Genomic DNA, 23,270 nt, shown 5'->3' with positions numbered 1-23,270 from the left:
CAGGTTCAGGGAGTGTTGTTAATGGTTCACTTGCAATCTGCACAAGGATGAACATGGAACTGTGCACACAAAAGCACCTACTACCATACACATTCAGATGTGGCCATTGTAACATCCAAAGCCTCCCCTGAAATACAAACGCCTCCCTTCATGAGCTCCCTCTCCTTTTGGGCTGACCAAGCGCCTCTGCTTAGAGGGAGCCCTTTCAGTATTCTCAGGGCAATGATCCAGTTGGCTCTGTGTCCTCGTCCTCTGCAGAAGCACTTTTTAAACACTCAACATACGACAATCTAGAAACAAGTATTGTGGATGTGCATTGCCTTTACCCAAGTGAAACAGTCTTCCTATGGAAACAAATACATTTGCTGCCACCACATGCACAAAACCCTGCCACGTAAGGGGAAGAAACTCCACCTCTGCCAATGTCACCAATATCAGTGGACATCTCTGGACTCCTCATTTCGTAGTCATTCCCTGTACCTGAAACCTGTGCAGAAGCGTACCTTCGGGGGCAGAGATTTCTGTGCACGTTTTTTGCCGTTTCTTTGCCTTTCCGTATTGGGGTCAATGATCCGCTCGCACAATGGTTTGGACTTTCAGATTTCGGCGAATACTCGCCACAGTGACTTGCATGTGCCAGCATCACTGTGTGTTGCCCAGGTTACTGAGGCACGTTCGCGATACCACTAACATCATTCCAATCGAGTAGATTCTGTAACCTACAAGGTTCCGTTTTTGTGATCCACAGAAGGACAGGAGCAGAGGAAATGTTTTAATGCTATTCACAGTCTTCGTAAATTAAAAAAAAATATACAACTTAAGTCAACTAAGTTTCCCTTCATTGTCAGAATCTGTTTCTCTTTGTATCAAAGTATTATACAAGTTGGAACCTTTCATACCCATCAGTCAGGGAAGAACAAGGGGAGGCACGCGTGCCCAGACTTTTGCCGGAATACCCCAGTTCAGTGGAAGTCGCCCATCACAGAGCACAACAGCTGTGTAGATGCTTAATTGCCTTACTTTTCAGAACCATTTCCCAAAACACCAGCAACCAAAACCCTAGAACAGAGCAACTGAAAACTGTCATCTGCCTTTCCTTAAAAATATTTAAAACTAAACGTTAGAATAATAGAATATGATCAGAAAAAAAGCCTAGTCTATTTTTTCTCTATTGAAAAGGGTTCTTTTTGACTGCTTATTTTTGTGGTACATTTAAATTATAGCTTTAATAAAATACATCTTTCGGTCAAAAGTTAGGGAAGGGAGTCATCAGTAGTAGGTCAGTGCATTCCACTTCCTGCTGCCGTGGATTCAGATAACGAATGATTTATGGTGATCTGAGTTGGACAGGCCATCGCATACAGGATTGATTTCATATTTCCATTGCATATATAAAGAAGAGAATGGGTAAACCAAGCCAAGCCAAGCCAAACCAAGCCAAACCAAAAAGTTCTTGTGCACAACTATGTGTGGAGGCGTCCATCAGCTTTACAAGGTTCACATAGTTTTTAGGAAAGTTGAAAAAAAATGTAACATTGCTGATTATAGTTGTTTTTCTTCTTCTCCTTATAATTCCTTTTCAAAATGGCAGCATAATGGATGACAAAGAGAAATGCCCAGTCAGTCTCACTGCAGAACCCACCAAACAATAAGTTACTTTCAGAGTAATCTCACATCCTTGAAACCCTACGGATTAGTGGAATGAGTCCAATAGGGAGATTTGAACTGGGTTAACTTTAAATCAGGTGGAAAGTATTTGAGCTTCCTAGCTCTTTGTAAACATCCATGGAAAAGCCATGGAAAAGTTCGCATATATTGCGTTTCATTTCCAGTTATGTGTTTAAGCGAGTTTTAACCTGGAGGAAGTTCCTAGAGGTAACTGTAGGTCAGACACTTCGCGGTGCTCTCTCAAATTCATGGGTCCTCCTATTCCTACCTTTCTTGTTCTCTTGTAGATGCTTCCATTTGTTTGTATTCACTTGGGCATTGGCGGGTTTTTGCCGGCGTTGTTTGCGGTCCCTCCTCCATACCTGTTCGCAGAACTCATCCATGGTGTTAAGATTGGGGTGGTTGATGAGCTGCATGAAGTCCCGGTACCAGACCTTCTGGCTTGGGGTCATACTGTTGGAGGCCTCTTTGATCTTGGCACCGTCTCCGTCTTCTTCTTTATGAAGTAGCTCCTCGAGGTGTTCTGTGTCGATTATCTCCAGGGTCACTTTGAGGAGTGTTTGCATGAAGCTGTGCTCTACAGCATGGCAGAAGTAAATACCCGAATCTCTCCGCTGCAGGCTCCGTAGCAGAAGGCCTTGTTCTGTCCTGATTAAATGGTCATCTACTTTGATCTGTGTGGGAGAAAATAGTTTCAGCACTAAGTAGTGTTGCAGGTGACGATGAACTTGTAGTGGAGAGTCCTGCGTTCAAAACTTACTAAGTGAGGGAGCTCACTGAAAAAGTCACTTTCTCTCAGCGTAACCGTCTTCAAAGGAATGTTGTAAGGAAAAAAACGTTTTTGAGAGAAGGGGGACATAGATTCGTGATACACTTCTATTCCTTGTGTCTCATTTACTGAACTTGCTAAATGCTTTATGAACGGACCTTCTTTTCCCACTGTAAACAGTACTTGGCCCAGATGCAGCACAAGGGAAGGGCGAGTTCATCCTCACTCTCATGAATTTTTTAAATGTTCCCAATCACCTGCTAGGGAGGGACAATTATATCTACTCTGACAGGGGAAATAATGGTTTCCTGGCAAATAACAGTGATTGAAATAATGAAAATAAGATGGAGAAAAAGGTTACTGCTCCAGCCCTCCACCTGATTTAGGGCCTCCCATGGCACCCAGTAAAATGTGTGGGGAGGTGTCCTCGTGGGCCACCCAGCACCTGGTCTCGTTTGGTCAAGCAGAGGTGGGAAATGCCAGGTCTGCCACTGGCACGGGAGGCTGCTTCAGCCCATGGCCAGCTTGACACCGGCCAGCTCCCCACTTCTGTTTGTTTGTTTGTTTGTTTGTTTGTTTCAATTTCTATTCAGCCCTCCCCACATTAGCAGGCTCAGGGCGGGGTGGGTGGAGTGGGTTTTTTAAATGGAGGTTGGTCCCAACAAGGGAGGGAAAGGAAAAGGAGACTTGATGGCAGCGGCATTAATTAAGCTACAGAGAATGGAACTATCCCCAGGGAAGCTCCTGCAGTCCTCTCCAAAGACCGGCTTCCACACCAGTGCCGCTGTCTGCTGCACAGCATTTGTCTGCAGCAACTCTGGCGGAGGAGAAACTGCAGCTGAGTCCACACACTGCTGCACTGGAGCCAAGGGAGCAGGCGTGCCCGTTAGCACTGAGCTTCAGACTTCCTTCTACACCGCGCTGGAGGTTACAGAACAACAATAGCAGCAGCAACAACAATAATCGATTTATATACCGCCCTTCAGGATGACTTAACACCCGCTCAGAGCAGTTTACAAAGTATGTTGTTATTATTCCCACAACAAAACACCCTGTGAGGTGGGTGGGGCTGAGAGGGCTCTGAGAGAGCTGTGACTAGCCCAAGGTCACCCAGCTGGCTTCCAGTGGAGGAGGGGGGAATCAAACCCGGCTCTCCAGATTAGAGTCCTGCCGCTCTTAACCCCTACACCAAACTGACTTTGTATACGTATATACGGGAACAGTAACTAGGGGCTCATGGGCCAAACTGGTTCCTTCTGATGCCAGATCCCGTCTCCATCACTGCCCACCCCAGAGTCAATCCGTATATTTCTGGGAATGGCTCTGGGCCAGCAGGAAGGTCTGGGGACGAGCCTGCTCCTTTCTACCCATTTGTCCTAGTGGCTGCCTGGCAATATGAATTTTTACCCAGGGATATGTATTACCAAATATAGTTTTACAGTGTTCTAAATGCTTTATATGTTCTACTATTAGGTCAAATGATGGATAATTTTTTTTAAAGTCAGCCTTATCCATCTGGCTACAGAGTAACAAGCCTTGCCCATCCTATGGCACGTGGTTTCTCAGCATAATCTACTCTTTCTATTCTTTAAAAAAGTCCCCATTTATGGTGACCTCTGCAAGCAGAACACTGTAAAACTTTAAAATGGACTCATGGAGTTATTAAGCGCATTATCCGCGAGAAATATGCCCTTTAGATCTTTAGTGCAACCGACCGTGTATCTCCAACTTCAAGCACTCTGTCTTCTTTTCTTTCTCTCCCTCCCCCCTTTGGCTCTCTCAGTTCAGGTGAAGCTGTAAAGCCAGCAGGGGGGAAAGTTATTTCGTTAAAAATGAGGTGACAAAGTGACCTTCGATGTCTACAGTCCTACTAATCCCCATGAGGACCCGGGGAAATGAAACGCAGGACCTTTTTGCATATGTAACTGCCTCCAAGGAGGGGATAGGCACAATTCCTGTTTTAACAATATTTATTACCCATGCAACATAGACCAAGAATGCTTTTTGTTTCCATGGAGATGTAATAGGGCCTCTTGAGAACTACAGTTTTGTTGTTGTTACTAGAAATGATTGTGAAATCCAAATCAATTAGTTTTTGTAACTGGAATCGCTCCCCATTCCTTTGGACTGCTTGCTGGACTAGATTCCATCCCAACGGACTTCCTGTAAGCAGTCTGACCAAGCGTTCCTCTCCGACTCAGCCCTGGCCCTTAGAGATGGTGCTATCAGGGCCTGCATCCCTTCCGAGAGCCCAGCGCCCATTTTGGGCTCAGAGAAGACTTCCAGCTTCCGCTGTCAGCGGGCATTGATAACACCTAGTGGTGAGCCCGTGCCCAGGTTCTACCGATTCAGACAGCTCCTCCATTAAAAAAACCCACGCCACCCACAAAACTCTGTGCCAGGCAGCAGGGCGCAAGTTGAGCTTTCCCGTTAGGGTGCTAGTTTTCTGTCTGTAGGGAGTTTTTTCCTCTGGAGGATCATTTCACCTAGACTTAGGTTTACCCCCTTGCTAAGAACTAGGTCTGAGACTCTGAGTTGGGACCCGGTAAATCTGCTGTTCAAATCTAAAAGCCCTGAAGGAGCCTAAAGGGTGAGAGCCTCTAGGGGCATACCTCTTCCTTTCGGTCATCATTTGGCTTCTGGAACTGCCAATATACTAGAGCTCGCTGAGATTTTGGGCTGCACTCCAGGAAAGTGCTACTGTTCTCTACTCCATAGATGATCTTCTCTTCAAGCCCTTGTCCACTTGGATTATCTGCAAAGAATAAGGAAGGAAACACTGCCAGAAGTCAGCAGGCCTTCAGCAGGCAGGAAGTTAAAGAAGTTCTTCAACTGCTAGCAGATTGCACAGTGAAAAGGGTGCCAGAGAGTCACAGGCAACCAACTGGGAAAAGAATCTGGAAAACACAAACTGAGGCGAATGGAGATTGCACAGGGGCAGGTCTGAGTCATGTTGACTATATTAGGCCTTGGGAGAAATTTAATAAAACATTTTTGAATTATCACTTGGATGCTGGAAACATAAGCAGTGTTAACAACTTTGAAAATAAACCTCACATCTGTTCAAATGTCCATGTAAAGCCAGTAATGAAATAATGTTCCCAATTGCTTATGCATATTCAGGCCCTCAGGATCCAGCTGCACGCTTCCCCCAGACCCATTCTCCACTCTGGGAAGAGTCTAACAGAGTTTTATCCTTCTATGTCCATTGGCGTCCCTGGAGTTAAGAAGGGTGCAACTAAGACTGTGAGGAATGGCTTGGTAACTGGTGGGAGACCAGGAAGCAGAGAATTATGCTGGAGGGCCATGATGTGTGTCCCTGGCATGATGACATCATTTCTGGTGCAACCCAGAAGTGACATCATCATGCCGGGGCTACCAATTGTGCACCTCCAATTTTGTCCACTATTTTCTTGCTGTCCAGCTGAGGAGCAGCTGAGACTCAAGTTGGATAAAATGTTCAAAAGCAATGCAGAAATTAGAATACCAGCAGAATCTAATATTGAACTGAAAAACAATGCTGAAACAAAGCATAAGCACTTTAACATGATATATTAAATGATGCAGAAGGCCCCATAGCATAAGCAAGTTAGCATTACATATTAAACAACACAAAGCTACTCAGTAGTAGTATTGTCCACAGTCCCTGTCCCTTTACCGAACCTCTTTCTGAACTATTTCCTTCAGCACAGCTCTCTTACTTGTGTAAGAAAGACCCGCATAATTCAGTTCTGCATAGTTTGTAGAAAGCCAGGAGATGTCCTGACTTCTTCAGGCAGGCCATTACATAAGGGGGGCAGCCACAGAGAACGTGCATATATGGGCGACTGTTGATTTTTGCCATTTGCAGAACCCTGTTCAGATAAGCAAAGCTGCTGTGCTGAAGTATTCGGACAGAGGCAATCTCATAGATCCAAGGGTCCAAGACCATGGATCCAAGTGGCCAGATCAACTGTGTCAAAGTAGGGGGCCATCTTCTAAGCTAGAGGGAGTTAATAAAAAGTATTTTGGGCAACTGCATTATCTTGCTTCTCTAGTAGCGGTGCTGGATCCAGTATAGACCCTCAGCTCTGTACTGAGTCAATGAGGTCAACTGAACCCCATTGAAAGTGGGGAGCACAATGTCCTTCAAGGTCTCTGCCTTCTGAACCAGCATAACTTCCATCTTGTCAGGGTTCAGTTTCAGTTTCTTTGCTTTAGCCATTTGACCAGAGCAGTCAGGCAGCAGTTTAAGACCTTTACTGCATCACCAGAGGATCTGGATAATGAGAAGTAGCACCAGATGTCATCTGCATATTGATGACATCTAGGGCTGGACATCCCACACCCCCAGCCTCTGCCCCTCACCAACACTCACCTGGCTGGCAGAGGGAGGGGGGAAGGCATGGGGAATAAACCCAGGAAGGCCTTTAGTTAAGTATTCTTATCTCTTTCCTTTCAAGCCAAGTTACCTGCCCTTAAGGTTGCTCGCTCCCTCTCGCCTTCAGCTGGGAGGTAGGGAGAGCTGGCACTTACCTTGTGCCACTCATGAGGATCCTTTTTGCATGCCCGGGGCTGATGCTATAACATCATTTCCAGTAGTGATGCCATTGCACTGGCTGCGCGAGTGTTCCCACGCTCCACAAAGGGCTGATTCAGCCCGTTTGGAGCCCAAATCAGCCCCAAACGAAGTGCAGGAATGCTTCCATGGCCGGCATGATGACATCACCTCTGGAAGTGACATCGCCATGCTGGTTGGGAGTGCACACATGGCATATGTTCTTGAGGTGCCTGCTGGTGGCAGGCAACTTCCGGGAGCTTGCCCCCTCCTGGCGATCGGTGGGCCATTGGTGGATGAGGGGCCAAATCCCTGGGAGTTTGCCCACTACCAGCGGGCACCAGGGAACCGTACCTGCCCTACAATTAATGTTAAAGAATCCTTCAAGGTAAAGGAAACTCTATGTTTTGTTGTTTGCTCCACTGTTCAATAATGGGGGATAAGATTGCCCCCAATGGAACCTGATAAGATAGTTCTCCCACTGAAGATAGCTGGTCTCCAACAGCAACACTTTGAGTCCATTCCAGAGTATTGATCTGAACAAGTCCAAGTCACAACCCCAGGCACCCACTGTTGCCTCTAAAAGTCTCAGCAGGATGGTGTGATGTACTGTATCAAAGGCTGCAGATAGATCTAGGAGGAACAACCAGGAGATGTGGCCTTTATCTATGTTCATCCAGGAGTCATTAACTACAGTTACCAGAGCCATCTCCATCCCACAGCCCAGCCTGGAACCAAACTGAAAAGGGTCCAAAGCACAAGAATTATGCAAGAAGACCAGAAGTTGGTCTGCTACTGCTTTCTCAATCGCTTTGTCTAGAAAAGGCAGATTAGAGACTGGGCAGTAACTGGCTATATCATTTTTGTCTAGCGATAGTTTTTAAGTAGCAGGGATCTTTTAGAACAAATTCATTCTTTTGAGGTGACTGTCTCACTACATAGCGATCATAATCCGTTGCAAGTGGTTTTAGGCTGCTCGGAAGAAACAATCAGGATACCCGGAAAATCTAAGGGGGATGCCCCAGTGCATAGGAGGCCCAAATGGTCGGATAACACCCAGAAATTAATTTCCGAGGCTCTACTTAATGATGGAGGCATCCAGGAATTTCCTGATCTAAACAATGAGGATCCGGATGTGATCCTTTATTATGAGGAAACTGTGCAACGGTTAAAATCCCTAAACGAGAGTCCTGTCAAGTCACCTCCTTCCCCCCTCCCCCGTGCTGAGTGGTTTGACAGAGAATGTGCACAATTTAAACGATATCTGATGAGATGTACTAGGACAGCTAGAAGGGCTAGGGACCCAGAATCTCTTAGGATTCTAGGCAGGAGTCAGTATAAGGATCTCCTGAAAAAAAAAAGAAGCAGGTATTTGCTGTGCGTCTATGGATGGAACTTCAAGAGGCGGTGAACAGTAGAAATGAAGGTAGATTTTGGCATCTGATCTCCATTGGCCTTGGATGCCGAGCTTCGGGGAGGGACTCTGGCATCCAGGCTGAGTCCAGGCTTGTGCACTTTTCAAAGGTCTTTAGTGGCGTGAGTGAGAATAGTCAGGTTAACTCCTCACCGCCCATTTTGACACCCTAGCTGGCAGTTATGGAGTCCGAGGCGAGGTCTCTGGTTGAATCCTTGCCCAGCAGCAAATCTCCGGGCGAAGATCTGATTCCGGCCAAGTGTTTTAAAACATATATTGATTGGTGGACTCCTCTGTTGGTAAAACTTCTCACCCAAATTGATAGATCGGGTAGACTTCCTAGGAGATGGACCACAAGTATCATTGTGCCAATCTATAAGAAGGGCGACCGGAATGATCCAGGCAATTATAGGCCAATTAGTTTGCTCCCTATTGCTTCTAAATTGTATAGTAGACATCTAAAAAACAAATTTGAGGATTATGTCATTGAGAATAACTTAATTCACTCCAAATTGGATTTAAGAAAGGGCATTCCACCATTGAACACTGCCAAACTTTATGTACACTGGCTTTTGAGGCTACTAGAGGTTCTACAAAGGCCCTTTATGCAGCCTTTATCAATCTGGCCTTGGTGTTTGACTCCCTAGATAGATGCAGACTATGGCAGAAACTCCTGAATATCAACATTGATCCCTGGCTTGTTTATTTGATAAGACAGTTACATTGTGATGCCACCGTAAAGGTCAAGGTTGGGGGGGGGCTTACTTACAGAGGATATTCAAGTATAGAAAAGGGTGAAACAGGGTTGTGTGTTAGCCCCCACCTTGTTTAATCTGTAGCTAAATGACTTAGTTGCTGGCTTGGAAGGTAGGGAATTTATGCCCCCGGCCATTGGACAGCAGAAGGTGCCTATCCTCTTGTATGCAGATGACATGATTTTGTTATCCTTAACTAAGATCGACCAGGGAGGCTCTTAAATAAATTGGGTGAGTACTGTAATACAGAAGGCTTGCGAATAAATTATGCCAAGTCTAAAGTTTTGGTCTTTAGGAAATGTCCAAGGAAATCTATCTGGAGCATTCTTGGCACCCCGATTGAACAATGCAGCACGTATAAATATCTGGGTATAACCTTTTCTGAAACCCTCTCCTGGCACCCCCACATTACATTATTAAAGGCTACTGCCAAGAAGAACTTGGGGGCACTACTGAAGTTCTTCTTCTCCAAAGGAGGAGGAATGGTTGACCCAATTCTTAAATTGTTTGGGAGCAAGGTAATCGCAGCTATGTTATATGGCTCAGAGATCTAGGGATGGGAAGATCAGATATTATCTTCATTAGAAACAGTACAGAGCTACTGCATGAGACGGATCCTTGCTCTGCCCAGGGGCAGAATTGGGAATTGTTTCCCTGAAAGCCAGGGTTAATGTAAGAATTCTGTCTTATTGGAGGAAAAGTATAAATCAACCACAGGATTCTCTGGGTGCCCAAAGTATCTGTTTGCTCTTGAAATCCTCCAAGAGACTAGGTGACATCCATCCAGTTGAAATATTCAATCCCTGATGACCTACTGAGAAATAAAAATCAAGTACGAGAATTGAAGGAATGGGTGTTTAATAAGGATGGACTTTTGGATCAAGACGCAGTTGCATGCTGTCTTACGGCACCCCTATTTAAGTCCTTCAAAAGAGACCACTGTAGGTCCCCCTATCTGGAGAAATTAGTCACCCTGGAATCAAGAACTGCTTTCACTTCTTTAAGATTTCAATCTATACCTCAATGATTTGTACGGGCCATTTCCTTGGTATCCTTGCCCCCCCCCCGGTCAGATTTTGCCACTGTGACATGGGGTAAGTGGATGATGTGGTATATTACATTCTGAGGTGCCCATGGCATGAATCTCCCAGACAAAGGTTCATTACCCCTATCGTCCTGTGGTGTCTCAGTATCTCCGATCTGGACCTGGTTATATTTTTGCTTTCGGATACCGATCCCTATGTTTCCAACAGAATGGCTTTATTTGCGTTAGCGGCAATGAAGATTAGACTGAGCTTGGGTCTCATTGTAAGCTATTGATTTCATTGTCCATTTTCATTTAATTGTATATATTGCTTGTGTTTTTGTTCTATTTTTTTACTGTATGATTTGTTATGGTTTATGGCTAAGACAATAAACGTAAGAGAAGTAGCAGGTGGTCAACGACCTATATTACAGTTGGCCTCCAGATGAGAGTGTATTCATGCTAGTTTAGAAGCAAAAGAACTTTGCAGAGATATTACAGCTAATTGTTCTTAAGACAGTAGATTTAGTAGTCAGAAGACACTGAGATACCTTAAACAATTTGGATGGTTGTGAACTAACTGATGCAACAGTTGCAGAGAAATAACGTTTCTTTGCAATTATCATCACTACTTCATAGGTCTTTCAATAGGTCTTCTATAGCATGCTTTATCAGATTCAGTGAGGGTTTCTGCCAGCATCAGTCTAAATGTACTTCAGCCCTCTTTAGATCACCCAGGTCTGTGGTGAACCATGAGGCTGGCTTCTGCCCCAAGGGTAGAAGAGGTCGATACGGAGCAATCTTGTTGATAACTTTGATGAGTTTCATATTCCAAGCTCCCACTGCAGCCTCAACAGAGTATGTGTTCTGAATTTTAATTCTTTTTGTGGGGTTTTGGAGCCATATTTACCCTTGCCTTTAGTAGATAATGGTCAGACCATTGTTCAGGCTGAATCTCCAATTCCAAAAGAGGACCTCTCTTTAACGATGTGTTGAAAAAAAACCCTTCAAAGTGTGGGTTCTTTTGTGTATGGGGCTGTGGGGCCTATAAGTATTTGAGAGAAGCTGTAAAATGTACAGCTTCCTGAAGTATCAAGATATGTTCAGGCTACATGGCCCTGCAGTTGGTTGAGGCAGTTGTTAACAACCAGAAATCTTGTTTTTGAGGAAACAATACTCAATTAATCATTTCCTCTTGTAAGCTGTATAATTTATAGAAATGTAACAAGGCTAATAAACATGACCTCAGAGAGAGTGAAAGAAATACAGTGAAATAAACTGCTACCTTTCTGTAACATTATTTTCAAGTTATCCATCAGTTTGCTGAGAAGTTTGATTGCTTCTGGATTTATAGGGCATTTGGTTCTACTCCAGCACCACAAAGGCAGTAAGAGATCAGATGTCAAAACCGCCTTAACTCTTTTTTTGGTATGGACTTAAATAGGCAAGATACAGCAACTGTAGGGGGCACCTCTGGAAGGGTCAGTGAAATTGGGACCTTCCGCATGCCAATCAGAGAATCTGCCACTGAGCCGTGGTCCTGCTTCCTGGCATAACCAGGGTATTTTTTCACGGACTACACTATACAATTTGTCAGCCTAGAGCAGACGAAAGAACAAGCCACAGTGATATTATTCATTTACTTCATTTATACCCCACCTTTCTCACCAATGGGGACTCCAAGCAGCTTACACCTTTCCTCTGCTTTTATCCTCGCAACAGCCCAGCGGGGTAGATTAGGCTGAAAGTGTGACACCAGCCTAAGACCACCCAGTGAGCTTCCACGGCAGGGTGGTGATTTGAACCCGGGTCTCCCAGATCCTAGTCTGGCACTCTAACCACTACACCACACTTGCATTCAGGTGCTGCAAGATCTGTCTTGTTTCTGCTAGAAGGATATCCCCCCAGGAGTGGGTAACATTATGTGAACCATCATTAACGGTGCGTTTTTCCGTAGATGCTTGAGATGTGAAATCATGACAGCGCCTGCTATTTCCTTCTCATGAGGCATGAGTTCCTCCGTGCAACATGCAATCCACTGTCACATCTCCTTTGACTTCACAGAGCTTCTGAATCACATTGGCTATATTCTACTAAGTGACACACAAACTCTGTTTGCAAAACTCCCTTAAAAACCAAAAGGAAGAAAGCTGTTGCTCATTGCTGATACAGTCCAGGGCCCGTTTTATGATAATAACATTTAGCAGTCAAACCCCCAAAGAATTCTTGGCCTCTCCCCTGCCCCAGCGCTTAGAAATGAAATGTCGGCCGCTCTGGACCCAGGAAAGGAACAGGGAGTCAGGCTCAGATCCCCTTCTCCCTGGGTTGCACCTTCTTTCTGCTGGCAAGGAAATGAATGAATAATTCCTTTAAATATTTCTGATGCTGTTTTATTCCAAAGCCAACAAAGCAAGTCACTAGACGAGTTAAAGGTCTATGGGGAGGCGTAAAAGAGTTTTTATGGACATGGCTGCCCTCACCCCCAGCCAGGGTGCCTGGGGGCGGGGGGAAGGACTGGGGTCCAAGGCCCTGGACAAGGTCCTACATTTCTTCTTTCCTAGCATCTCACATTCAGTACTCCCTGAGTTGCTGGCAAGACTATTAACAAAAGTGGAGCAGCAGAAAGTGCCTTCAAAGCACCTGCCTTAGGCAGAGTGGGATCACCTCCCGCCTGCCACAAAGCTGAAGATAAGGCAGGGAGAGCATGTGGATGTATTCTCTCTTCTCTTCAGGGACTCTGAGGTAGTGGGAGACAGTGAAGAGATGGGCAGGGAGTGGGCTTGCATCCGAAAATGCCCAGCAGAGAGGACACGGGATAACTGGCTGGTAGGGTACATCATTTATGTGGGGGTGGTGATGCAGGTTCAGCTGGAAAAGGGCCTGACCTTTGTGAAGTACCAGGACATAATTCACAGAGCTTATTTCGAATGTGCAGGATCCACATGGCTAAGAGATGATGAGAATTTCCATATGAGAGTGTAAGCGGTCGGCCCTGGCCTTCACCATATTTGATACACCTTTAATACAGGCCTGTGCTACAAAAGGTCACAGGGCCCCTGAATTAATGCAGCTGGGTCTGCATCAGGGGAAAATCCAAGCTGGCTAGGCAGAATGTTGCTGGACCCAGCCCAAGAGATTGAGGTATGCCTGGAATATGCATGTAAATGCAAAGGACGAGGGTGATTAGATTTACTATCTTCCCAGCAACTGGCTCGAGACCACGACAATAGCGGGCTTCACTGTGTTACCCCACTAGCGCATTCCAGTGTCCTCTTCCCGTGATTACATTTCCCCACCCCAAACTTGTGAGCAATCAATCAGCATCGATAAGTTAATTTCTATCTTTGCTAACCCATATTTTCTCATTTCTAAATTCATCAACTCAGCTCTGGGGAGATTCATTAGCAAACTGCCCCTTTGTGAGGCAGCAGGAGATACTTGGCATTTCCTTTCACACACCCCAGCAGTAAGTAATCAAGGTAATCAAATCTTTGTAATTCTCAGAGACTTGACCTTTACAGTCTTTGTCCCAATGGCTGAGGGGACTCCCACAGCTTCCGGACATGTTTTGCCCTTTAAGAATCAGGGCTCTTGCCCCACTCAAGGTGTGCGTGCTGCGCCTCCAGATCTGAGCATCGTACCCTTGGGGACACTTCCCTAAGCCTCTCTTTCTCTCCTGGCTGAGAATGCTGGATGTTTGAAGCTCTCTTCCTCTGCAGACTACTCTCCTCTTCAGGACTGGTAAATGTACTTTCCCTCCCTCCCTCTATTCCACCTTCTGCCTAGCTTCTTAGGACTCTCTCTCTCTCTCTCTCTCTCTCTCTCTCTCTCTCTGTGTAACCATTTTTATTATTTACTCCTGTGCACATGTGTATTTTCCTCTTTGAATAAAAAATTGCTCTTTGAACTTAAAAGTATTGGTCTCATCTGCTACCTTGGGGAAAGGACCCCGTAAACATTGGTGGAGATTTCCCACAGTTACCCCTCTTGTATAACCTTACTCCTTGCTGCTAATTCCCCCACATTCTTTTACTCACAAGGTGACCAATTCACGTAACAAGGGAAGGACTGGACCCAGAGCTGGCCTGAGATAAGGAAACCAGCAGCTCAGGTCACAATATACGGGGCCAGCGAGGTCCTTCTTTGAGCGCTATTCTGATCGTGGACATCTGATAGCAAAAGAGGGACAGGCCATGGGGAGCAGCAGGCCAGCAGTTCAGCCTCGCCTGCTGTGCTGGGATTTCTGTACTGTGGCTGGCTGTTCCTGATGGCAGTTCTCCTTTTCACCATGTGTGGAACTGGTGCAGTGGCAGCCATGCTGGGCAAGTGTGCTCTAAGCGGTGGGGAATCAGAGGCAAAGGTAGCCACGAAGAGGGTGTAGGAAGTAGGCCTGGAGCCCACTCAGGCTTCAGGCCTTTAGAGCTTAGCTGGATTAGTACCCACACAAACAAGAGGCAGAATACTTATGGAGCAGCCTTTCTACGGTGCTTGGTATGCCACTAAGGTTGCCGGGGATCCACACCACAGGATTAGGGTTACAGGCCACACAAAGGCTGATGCCTCCATATGGCTGCAGTTCTTGTACGATTTCAATGGGGTCTCATTTTGGAGGCAGAAGTGTTTGTCGGGACATAACTTCCAGGTCCATTCAGACGTAGCTGCGGGCATGGTTTTGGGGTGTACTTCCAAGGACACCGGTGCACCCAGCATTGGCCTCAAGACTGGGAGTCCGAGGGCATATTGAGGGATTTGACTCTCCTGGATTTTCCCCCCTATTGGTTGCAGTGTACATTTGGGGACACCAGCCGAGGAACATGGTGGTCCTTTTTTGGTGTGATAATACTTGCTGCTGGCGCATGTGGTCAAGAGCCAATTTTCCCATAACCCGAGGGTGATGTGGCTGGTTGGGAAGCTGGTGCTGCGCTGCCTCCAGCTTAATATTATGTTTAAGGCACAAAATGTACCAGGCATTGATAACAGCATCGCGGATGCCCTATCTTGTTTCTGGGAGCTGGCACTGGGTGCAGGCTCTGTACCAACCACAAAGCCCAAGAGCCTCTGGCACTTTGTGAGGTAGAAGTGCAGTGGGCTGTGTTAGCATCCTTAGCCCCTAGCCCTAGGACACCTTGTTGCAGGCACGTGCTGAAGTTTGGGGCCTTTAGGCAGGTGGCGGGTTGGGGAGAAGTTTGGCTGGCACCCATCTCACACATTCAGCAGTTCTTGGTGTCCTTGAGGCAGCAGAGTTTAGTGCCCAGACCCCTTAAATCTTACTTGGTGGCTTTGGCCCTCAAGGCCAAGGCTGAGGGAGTAGAGGGTTCGTCTGCAGATTTTAGGGTGTGTAGAATGGTGGAGGGGTGGTCCAGGGAGGAACTGAGGGCTCTGGACAGTAGAAGGTCATTTACACCCAATTTCCTGAGGCTGCTTTGGTGGAGGTAGGGGATACTGTGTGTCAGCAGCCACGAGAAGCCACTATTCTGGGTAATGGTTTTGCTTGCTTTCTATGGAGCCTTGAGAATAAGTGAAGTGCTGGCAAAACCAGTGCCCAGAGGGCACTACAGTTCTCCGATATAATGCTTGCACCAGAGGCGGCAAGGCTGTGCGTTTAGCAGTCCAAGATTTGTCCTGGGAGGGAACCGGACTAGTACACGAGAGCCAGGGGTGGCTCCCCAGGCTACTCACTTCAGCATGACGGTGGGCTGCCCCCTACCAAGTACCACTTTGGGGCCATGATGAATTTAATTTAATTTAATTTTTTGAATTTCTAGTACACCTTCCCTGCAAGCAGTCTCAGGGCAGGTAACAACATAAATAATATTGCGATGACATAAATGCATTATAAAATCAATAATACAATACAGAATATATAAATTTAAACAAAATCTAAGCCGCAACGAGTGCTGTTAATACACCTCTTCAAGAATTCATTAAGGTAGAGAGGGCAGGTGACAACTGTCTCATCGGAACAGTGGACCGAGGCCACAGCAGAGAGGCTGACCAAGTAGCCCACCCAGATTTCAACCACTATCCTAGGCCTGGCAGATCATCTCTTTTTTTTTTTACAGGTCAGCCAAACTGTAACATGTCACGCAGGGCACACGTCTCGACGGAGAGGGAGTTCCACCACGCTGGTGCCAGGGCCGAGATGGCCTGAGCCTTGGCCTTGGGGCCAGGGGCCACTAGAAGACGTTGGCTGGCCAAAGGAAGGGCCCTCCAGGGAACATATGGCGAGAGGTGGTCCCACAGGTATGTAGGTTCCAGTTTTTTTAGGGCTCTGAATGTCATAGTCAGAACCTTGAACCTGACCTGGAACTCAATTGGTATCCAGTGCAGCTAGCACAGGACAGGTCATATGTGTATCCGAACCAGTGTCCCAGTGAGAACATGTGCTGCTGCATTCTGGACCAACTGTAACTTGAGGATCGACGTCAAGAGCAGCCCTGCGTAGAGTCAGTCTAGTCTGGAGATGACCATTGCTTGGATCACTGTGGCCAGGTCACCAGTCGAGTGGTAGGGAACAAGCTGCCTTATCTGCCGAAGGTAGAAAAATGTCAACCTGGCAACTGCGGTGACCTGCGCCTCCATTAACAAAGAAGCCTCCAGGACCACGTCCAGGCTCCTCACCACTGGCATCGGTGCCAGTGATGCCCCATCCAGGGCTGGGAGCCGTATTCCCAACCCTGCCGCCCCATGGCCCTCTGTCTCCGTAGTGTTCAGCTTCAGATGACTCTGCTTCAACCACTCAGTCACAGCCTCCAAAGAGCTGGCCAGAGTATTTGGCGCAGCACCTGGTCACCTATCTAACAGTAGATATAGCTGGGTGTCATCTGCATATTGATGACACCCCAGACCGAAACTCCAAGCCAGCTAATTGTTAAATAACACCAGGGAGAGTATTTCCCCCGTGGGGCCCCGCGTACCAGTGGGTGGGGTGGTGTCTGCTCCCCAAGAGACACCCTTTGCCCCCAATCATGGAGAAAGTAGATCAGCCATTGCAAGGCTGTCCCACGTAAAGGTACTTTTTGAAACTGATCTATGTCAGGGGAGGGGCTGAGATCCAGTGTGTGTGTGTGGGGGGACTCTTTAACTGGGATGACATTGATCATGGCAGACCTGTAGTCTGAACACCTAGGTAAAGTGTGCATGTTGTGTGGGTGGGTGTGAGAGAGATTTCAAGCTACTGAGCACACGAAGCTGCCTTATCAATAAGCAGGACAGAGCCTTGGTCCATCAAGGTCCACATTGTCTGCTCAGGCTTGCAGAGGCTCGGTAGAGTTTCAGGCTGTTTAATGGGGGAGGCCAGGGATTGAACCCTGGACCTTCTGCATGCCAAGCAGACATGCCACCACTCAGCCACAGCCCCTTCCCAAGAGCCATCACTTCCTCCCACAGCCCCTTCTCCAGCTGCTTCCAGCTGGACTCTGAGATCATAAATCAGCTAGTCTAGGAGAGGAAGGAGCGCAAGAGAGAGCACTGGACACTCCCCCCCCCCCCGCCATGGTTCCCCTAGGCTCACCCCCCCCTTTTCACAGCACTTGCAGACATGGATCTGCCTCCGTCGCATGGCATCTAGCTGAAAGATCCCGGCGGCTGTGCTTCCATTTCCCAGGAAGGCACTCCCTATGAGCCCTGCACAGGCAGTCTTGAGCTGGAGCTAAGTTGCCCTCAAGCCTATGCTTTTACTAGTTGCATCCTCCACTCCTGAGCTAAAGACAAGTTTGGGAGAAAGGCCCCACCGACCCTCTGCTTAGGGCACAGAGACAGGACGGCACCCTACTGGAGTGAATTCCTGATAGGTAATGGATTGATTTGGGCAAGAGAAAATATGAGGAAAACCTCTCGCTTTTCAACATGCCAGTTGCTAGCAGAATTTGTGTTTTGCTTTCTATATAAAAGAATGCGCAATGTTGTTTTCAGTGCCCACTAATCAAAAATAAAAATGAGCAGTGGTGCACACTGCGTCGGGCATTAGATTCATTGGCTGGGGTGGGCTTTCTTTGCAAGCGCACGCCGTTTGAGCATCCTGGCTCAGGTAGCAACGTATTGCCAGAAGGGCTGCAGCTCTTCAGCCGACTGTTGAGCGGCCTGCCTCTGCTTGACTCATGCAAGGTGGAGTAAGAGGGCAGGGCAGGGGACTTCCTCGGTGGCCTCTCACCCTCTGGAACCCAGAAAGGAATTTTGCTTCAGTAGCCCTGCCTGCGGAGAAAGGCCGTGAGATGCCGGGAGCCCTTCCTGAAAGATCGGTTCCCTGTTGTCCAGGTGTGAACAAGGTATTTTGACCACCACCAAACTAGCAATGACAGGATTTTTCCAGCAGAGGCCAGTGCTGCGTAAGATCTCCTGGTTTTTCTCCTGTGGTGTCTTAATGCCCATATTGACAAACTGGGAGATTTAGTCTGGGCATTTTAAGTAATAATCCCTCTCGTTAATAAAGCTATCTAATGCTCCATCTGCAAGCAACATTGAGAGAGAGAGAGAGAGAGAGAGAGAGAGAGAGAGAGAGAGAGAGAGAGAGAGAGAGAGAGAGAGAGAGAGAGAGAACTACATCTCTTATCATCTAAAGTGGACCAATGCAGTGCAGAGAAGGGCCGATTGGTTTGCTGTGCCCACCCTTTCAATCACACGTGTTCATCACTCATGAGGGTGGGGGATTTTCACGCTTGAGGAGGCCAGCCACATATCTGAGCTTTGTTTCTGAAGTGACTGTGCCAGCTCATGTCTCACAGAGGCAGTTAGTTTTCAGTCCTTCTGCTCTGAGGGTTGGGTCTGGTCTGGATACAAGGCAAGCCCAACGTACACGGCTCAAGGTTGCCTGGCAAAGTACCCGAAACTGTCTCTTACTGAATCAGACCTATTAAAGAATTCCCTGACTGGCAGCTCTGCCAACTGAGGTCCTCTTTAAGCAGAGGTACCACGAATGGGACCCAGGAGGAGCCTCGGCGCACAAGCTGCGCCTCCCTCGCTGAGCAGTGCCCCGCCCAGGCTGTGCGTCCAGAAGGAGTAGGAGTTGTCTGACACGCCCATTGTACAAGTCAGGCTGGGAGCCAATGATGAGTCTAATTTCATGGCTGACCCAGGAATCTGAGTCCATCTTAATGTCCTACTTCCTCTTAGTCCGCGTAAATGCAAGGAACTCCTCCGCAAGCATCAGCACAACAGATGCAGTCAGATACCCACTGCTTTTGTGACCCTCGTTCTCCCAGGAGAGGGCAGCTCCACTCAGCCAGATCAAGCCCGTTGACCCCATTGCGCCCTTGTGAATGCGAAAGGCCTGCCTGACAGGAGGGCTCTGCCACACGGACACTATGGATAGTTGAATTATTTAGGTATGCATTTCTTTAAAGTAGGCTGTCAAGAACTTCTGGTTCTTCCAGGAATTTGACATAGAATTGAAGTTGTATAAGATATCTGAGGTGTGAACAGGGTTTTTAATTATATTTTTATAAATTCCTGTAACCTGCCCTGAGTCTCTGTTCAACAAGACAGGTTAAAGTGTCGTATATAATGCACCTTGGCTGCCTAGATTGTTCTGGTTTTGAGAACTGATCCTGATAAACTCAGTGATACGAGAGGAGGGCAAGCATTCATTAGTGAATGTGTTTTCTGAAGTGCTTGAAGTATTCAAAGGACTTCGATATATAGGGTCATTTGGTTGTTTTACAAACTTTCACCATGCAGCAGAATCTACCCTCCCCCCCCCCCAGTTTGTACCATCTTAGATGTGATGACTGCAGGTAAGGAAATGAACTCTATTTAATCCACACACCCACATTCTTAACTTATGGGTAGCTGGAGTTATGTTGACTTACAAGTCTTAGCATAGGAGGGAGGGAAGGTGAGTGAGCTGCAAATTTCCAGCTGTAAAATGGAGCAGAGAAGAAAGCTGAGAGCTGCTTTGGATCCCCACTGAAGTGAAAGGCAGGGTATAAATGAAGTAAATAAATAAATAAAAAGAAATACATTCCGTTTGTGTGCATTTTTCTTTAACTGCAGCTACATGCGATACCCATGTGAGATTAATCTTCAGTCTGCAGCAATATTTTTTCAAGCAATCAGAGATACAGCCTGGTTTTAAGCTTATTAATTCTGCACAGGATTGCAGCCACTGCATTTGTGGCCTTACTTCTGAGTAAACATCACTGATGAGTAGGGGGCAGATAAAGAGTATAGGAGGAGCAAGCTCAATGTTCTGTTTTCCATTCTTTGCTTTATGAACCAGGAAATGTATTCTGCAATGATCTACAACTTACCATGATGCTGTAGATCTGAGCAGTGGGTAAGAGGATCCCCGTTCCGGATATCTTGCCGTCTTGTGCGTCTGAAAGGAATACACCAGAAAACCAAATCAATTTCCAGTGAATCCATTTGTTGAATTTCTACCCAGGTTTTTTTTAAGGAAAAGAAGAACTGCCTCTTTTTCCTGGCACCAACAACTGTATGACTCACAGATGTGTCTCTGGCTGAGGGATACGTGTTGGGGAAGTGACACCCCTAAATTGATGCCTGAGCTACTGTCAGATAAGCCTCCAGCATATCAGCCATGGGTTAAATGTTCCAGCATCTCTGTCACGTGCAGGGCCGGATCAAGGGGGGGCAGGGGGCATAGTCTGCCCACGGTGCCACCAAGGAGGGGGCGCTGGGAGCAGCCTCCAGCTGCCGGGAGCATGCGGGCGGCAGCGTGGGCAGCCTCACAGCCCCCCGCGCTGCCTTTCGCCTGCCCCGCAGGTCAGGGGGAGGCTGGCTTGCCGTGCGCCCCCTGCCCTGCAGGGCAGGCAAAAGGCAGCATGGAGGGCTGCAAGGCTGCCCACGCCATTCGCCTGTGGGGAGGCGAATGGGTCGGGTGACTTCCCAGCCCCGCACACTGCCTCTGCTGCTCCACCCTGCATGATGATGTCACCGAAATGAAGTCATCAAACAGCACCGGGACCGCAGGCTCGGACTAGGGTTGCCCTGGGCGCCAGCAACCCTAGATCCAGCCCTAGTCACGTGTTATGAGTTTCTTGCTGGAGTAATTAATATGCCTCTGAGAACATGCAGAGTAAAGCCTGTCTTGCTGAATGGTTGCTAGCTGCTTATCTTGCAGGTGTTTTGGTTACGACTTCCTGCCAGGCCTGGGAACTCGGCCTTGAAGTTACAGCACAGACTGCACCAAGCTCCTAAGAGACTGAGCAGAGCTCATCCCTTCTGTCCTCCCCTCTTCCCAGGCTCCATGCACCAAAATCCTAATGGACTTTCTTTCCCACTGGGGGCGGGGGGGAGGGCACTGTGACCTATAACTAACTTTGCTTTGCTACCTTAGGCCATTCCAGCCAATACTCCTAGCATCTTGATACTGGTATTTGTCTTTAAGAAAAACAACTTTAACTCATACACCTGAGTGACACGGTGTGGGGGGGAAATACCTGGCAAGACCTGACAGCTATACAGGATCATAGCTGGTAAAAAAGGCAGTCGCTCAGGGAGATGGGTGACCCAACAGGATGCCAAAGGCACAGGACTGATGCATTGCTGCAGAGGACAACATTCCAAGCCATTGATAGCTTTGTTCTTATCAGTCAATACTTCCTTTTGTCTTGCTTGTTTCAAGGAAGAATCAGAGCAAAGCCTCCGGGGGACATTGATCATGACTCAATTAACAGTCTGACATGCAGGCATTTGGATCAATGATAGTTCATGGTGGCTCCAGTCATTTAGCACTCTCAGATAGATCAGTCAGCCTGGCTCCTACCAAGCAAATGATTTGTGCAGATGGAATCTAGGGGCATATTTAGAGAGCAACCTTAAGCAGGCATATTCAGAATCCTGCTTGGGTCTATGCAATGGGCTTACGCCCAGGTAAGCGTCCTTCAGATTGCACTGCTGGCCTCAAACCTTAAGAGAGTTTCATATGTGTTCCTGCTTCCCACGGCACCCTGAAAACTGTAATTCGGTGAAAAGAATCACGCAGTTAAGGGTAAATCTCAGAACTTTCCCAAAATGAGTGTCCCCACGATTTCTGAGGGGGAAATGTATGACAAGACCAAACTGAAATTTGTAGTATAAAGCTGCTCTCAAATGGTAAAAACTACAATGTTTATCTAAACATTTTGAAGCTTTGATAAGTTTCAATTAACAAAGTTTCAATTAACTTTGGATACTATGTAAAGGTGGGCTACGAATCTGCAACAAAACTCCCCACAAAATGGAGTAAATTACACTTGCTGAATATGACAATTTAAAATACCCACTGTCCCGTGAGAGGTTTGATTTCCTGTAAAAGTCTTATTATTGTCTATAGCTTAGAGCAATATTATAACTTCCACTTCAACATTATACCTTCCTTTTCTGTCTTCGATAAGGTTTTGTGCCATTTTAGATATATAGTGTATAAAATAAAAGCTTTTGAAATTGTCGCTCCCTGTTTCACTTGCTACTGTTGTGTTCTTTCTTGTGCTTCCTTTGTATGAAAGCAGCAGTTGCACAAGATCCCAATTCAGCCCAGACAAAGGGATGCTGTAGAACTGAAGGACAAAGTGGGTAAACACAGATGCTGGAAGAGGCTGAATATTTCACTTGGAGAAGAAAAGGGACACTGAATAAATGAGGAGCCAGACAGGGGTAAAAGAGGATAAGGAGTCTGAACAAGGAGGGAATTTCAAATCTGAGCAGAAGTCAAGAACCCAGAAGAAATGGGACGCCACACTGCCTCGTGGCCTTCAGAATCTGCTGTGCTTGCAAGGTCTGGAGACAGTTGTATAAATGCTGCCAAAGGTGCCTTTTACATTGGGACTTCAAAGCGTTTCAGTACCTGCTCCGCGTCCCATGTCTGCAGAGGTTTCACACTTGAAAGGTAGTCATGGGACGCAGTACCGCTCTGTGACCACGGCATCCCTGATTTTTCTCCCTGCGGACATACCGCAATGTTATTTTTGAATCTGCTGCTGAGTCGCGGCTGGCCCGATTTATGTCAGCGTGAACACTTTTGTCCCCTTTTTGCTTCTCTTCCCACTCTTTTTCCTCGGGAGCTGATTGGTCTGTGTGGAATTAACCACTCCCACCCTCCTCAGCTCTCTGAACTCCTTGTCTGCCATTTTTATCAGTAACGCCAAACTAACAAGGGCAACCCT

The 23,270-nt window shown here is 47.0% G+C and overlaps 1 protein-coding gene across 1 annotated transcript in view; it reads right to left on the bottom strand.

Moving 5' to 3' along the window:
* Window positions 1-774: 774 nt before the first annotated feature.
* SEMA3A (semaphorin 3A) overlaps window positions 775-23,270 on the bottom strand; it is a 365,431-nt gene continuing 342,935 nt past the window's right edge. The window contains exons 15-17 of the mRNA XM_055000206.1: window positions 20,415-20,482; window positions 5,050-5,192; window positions 775-2,342 (exon numbers count right to left, since the gene is read on the bottom strand). Of these exons, the coding sequence (XP_054856181.1) occupies window positions 1,887-2,342; window positions 5,050-5,192; window positions 20,415-20,482 (667 nt within the window). The 3' untranslated portion in view covers window positions 775-1,886. The remainder of the gene's footprint in view (window positions 2,343-5,049; window positions 5,193-20,414; window positions 20,483-23,270) is intronic.

This window comes from Eublepharis macularius, chromosome 16, assembly GCF_028583425.1.
Source record: "Eublepharis macularius isolate TG4126 chromosome 16, MPM_Emac_v1.0, whole genome shotgun sequence".
NCBI classification, from domain to species: Eukaryota; Metazoa; Chordata; class Lepidosauria; order Squamata; family Eublepharidae; genus Eublepharis; species Eublepharis macularius.
The sequence above is the reverse complement of the archived record's forward strand: the minus strand, read 5'-3'. Positions and strand labels throughout refer to the sequence as shown.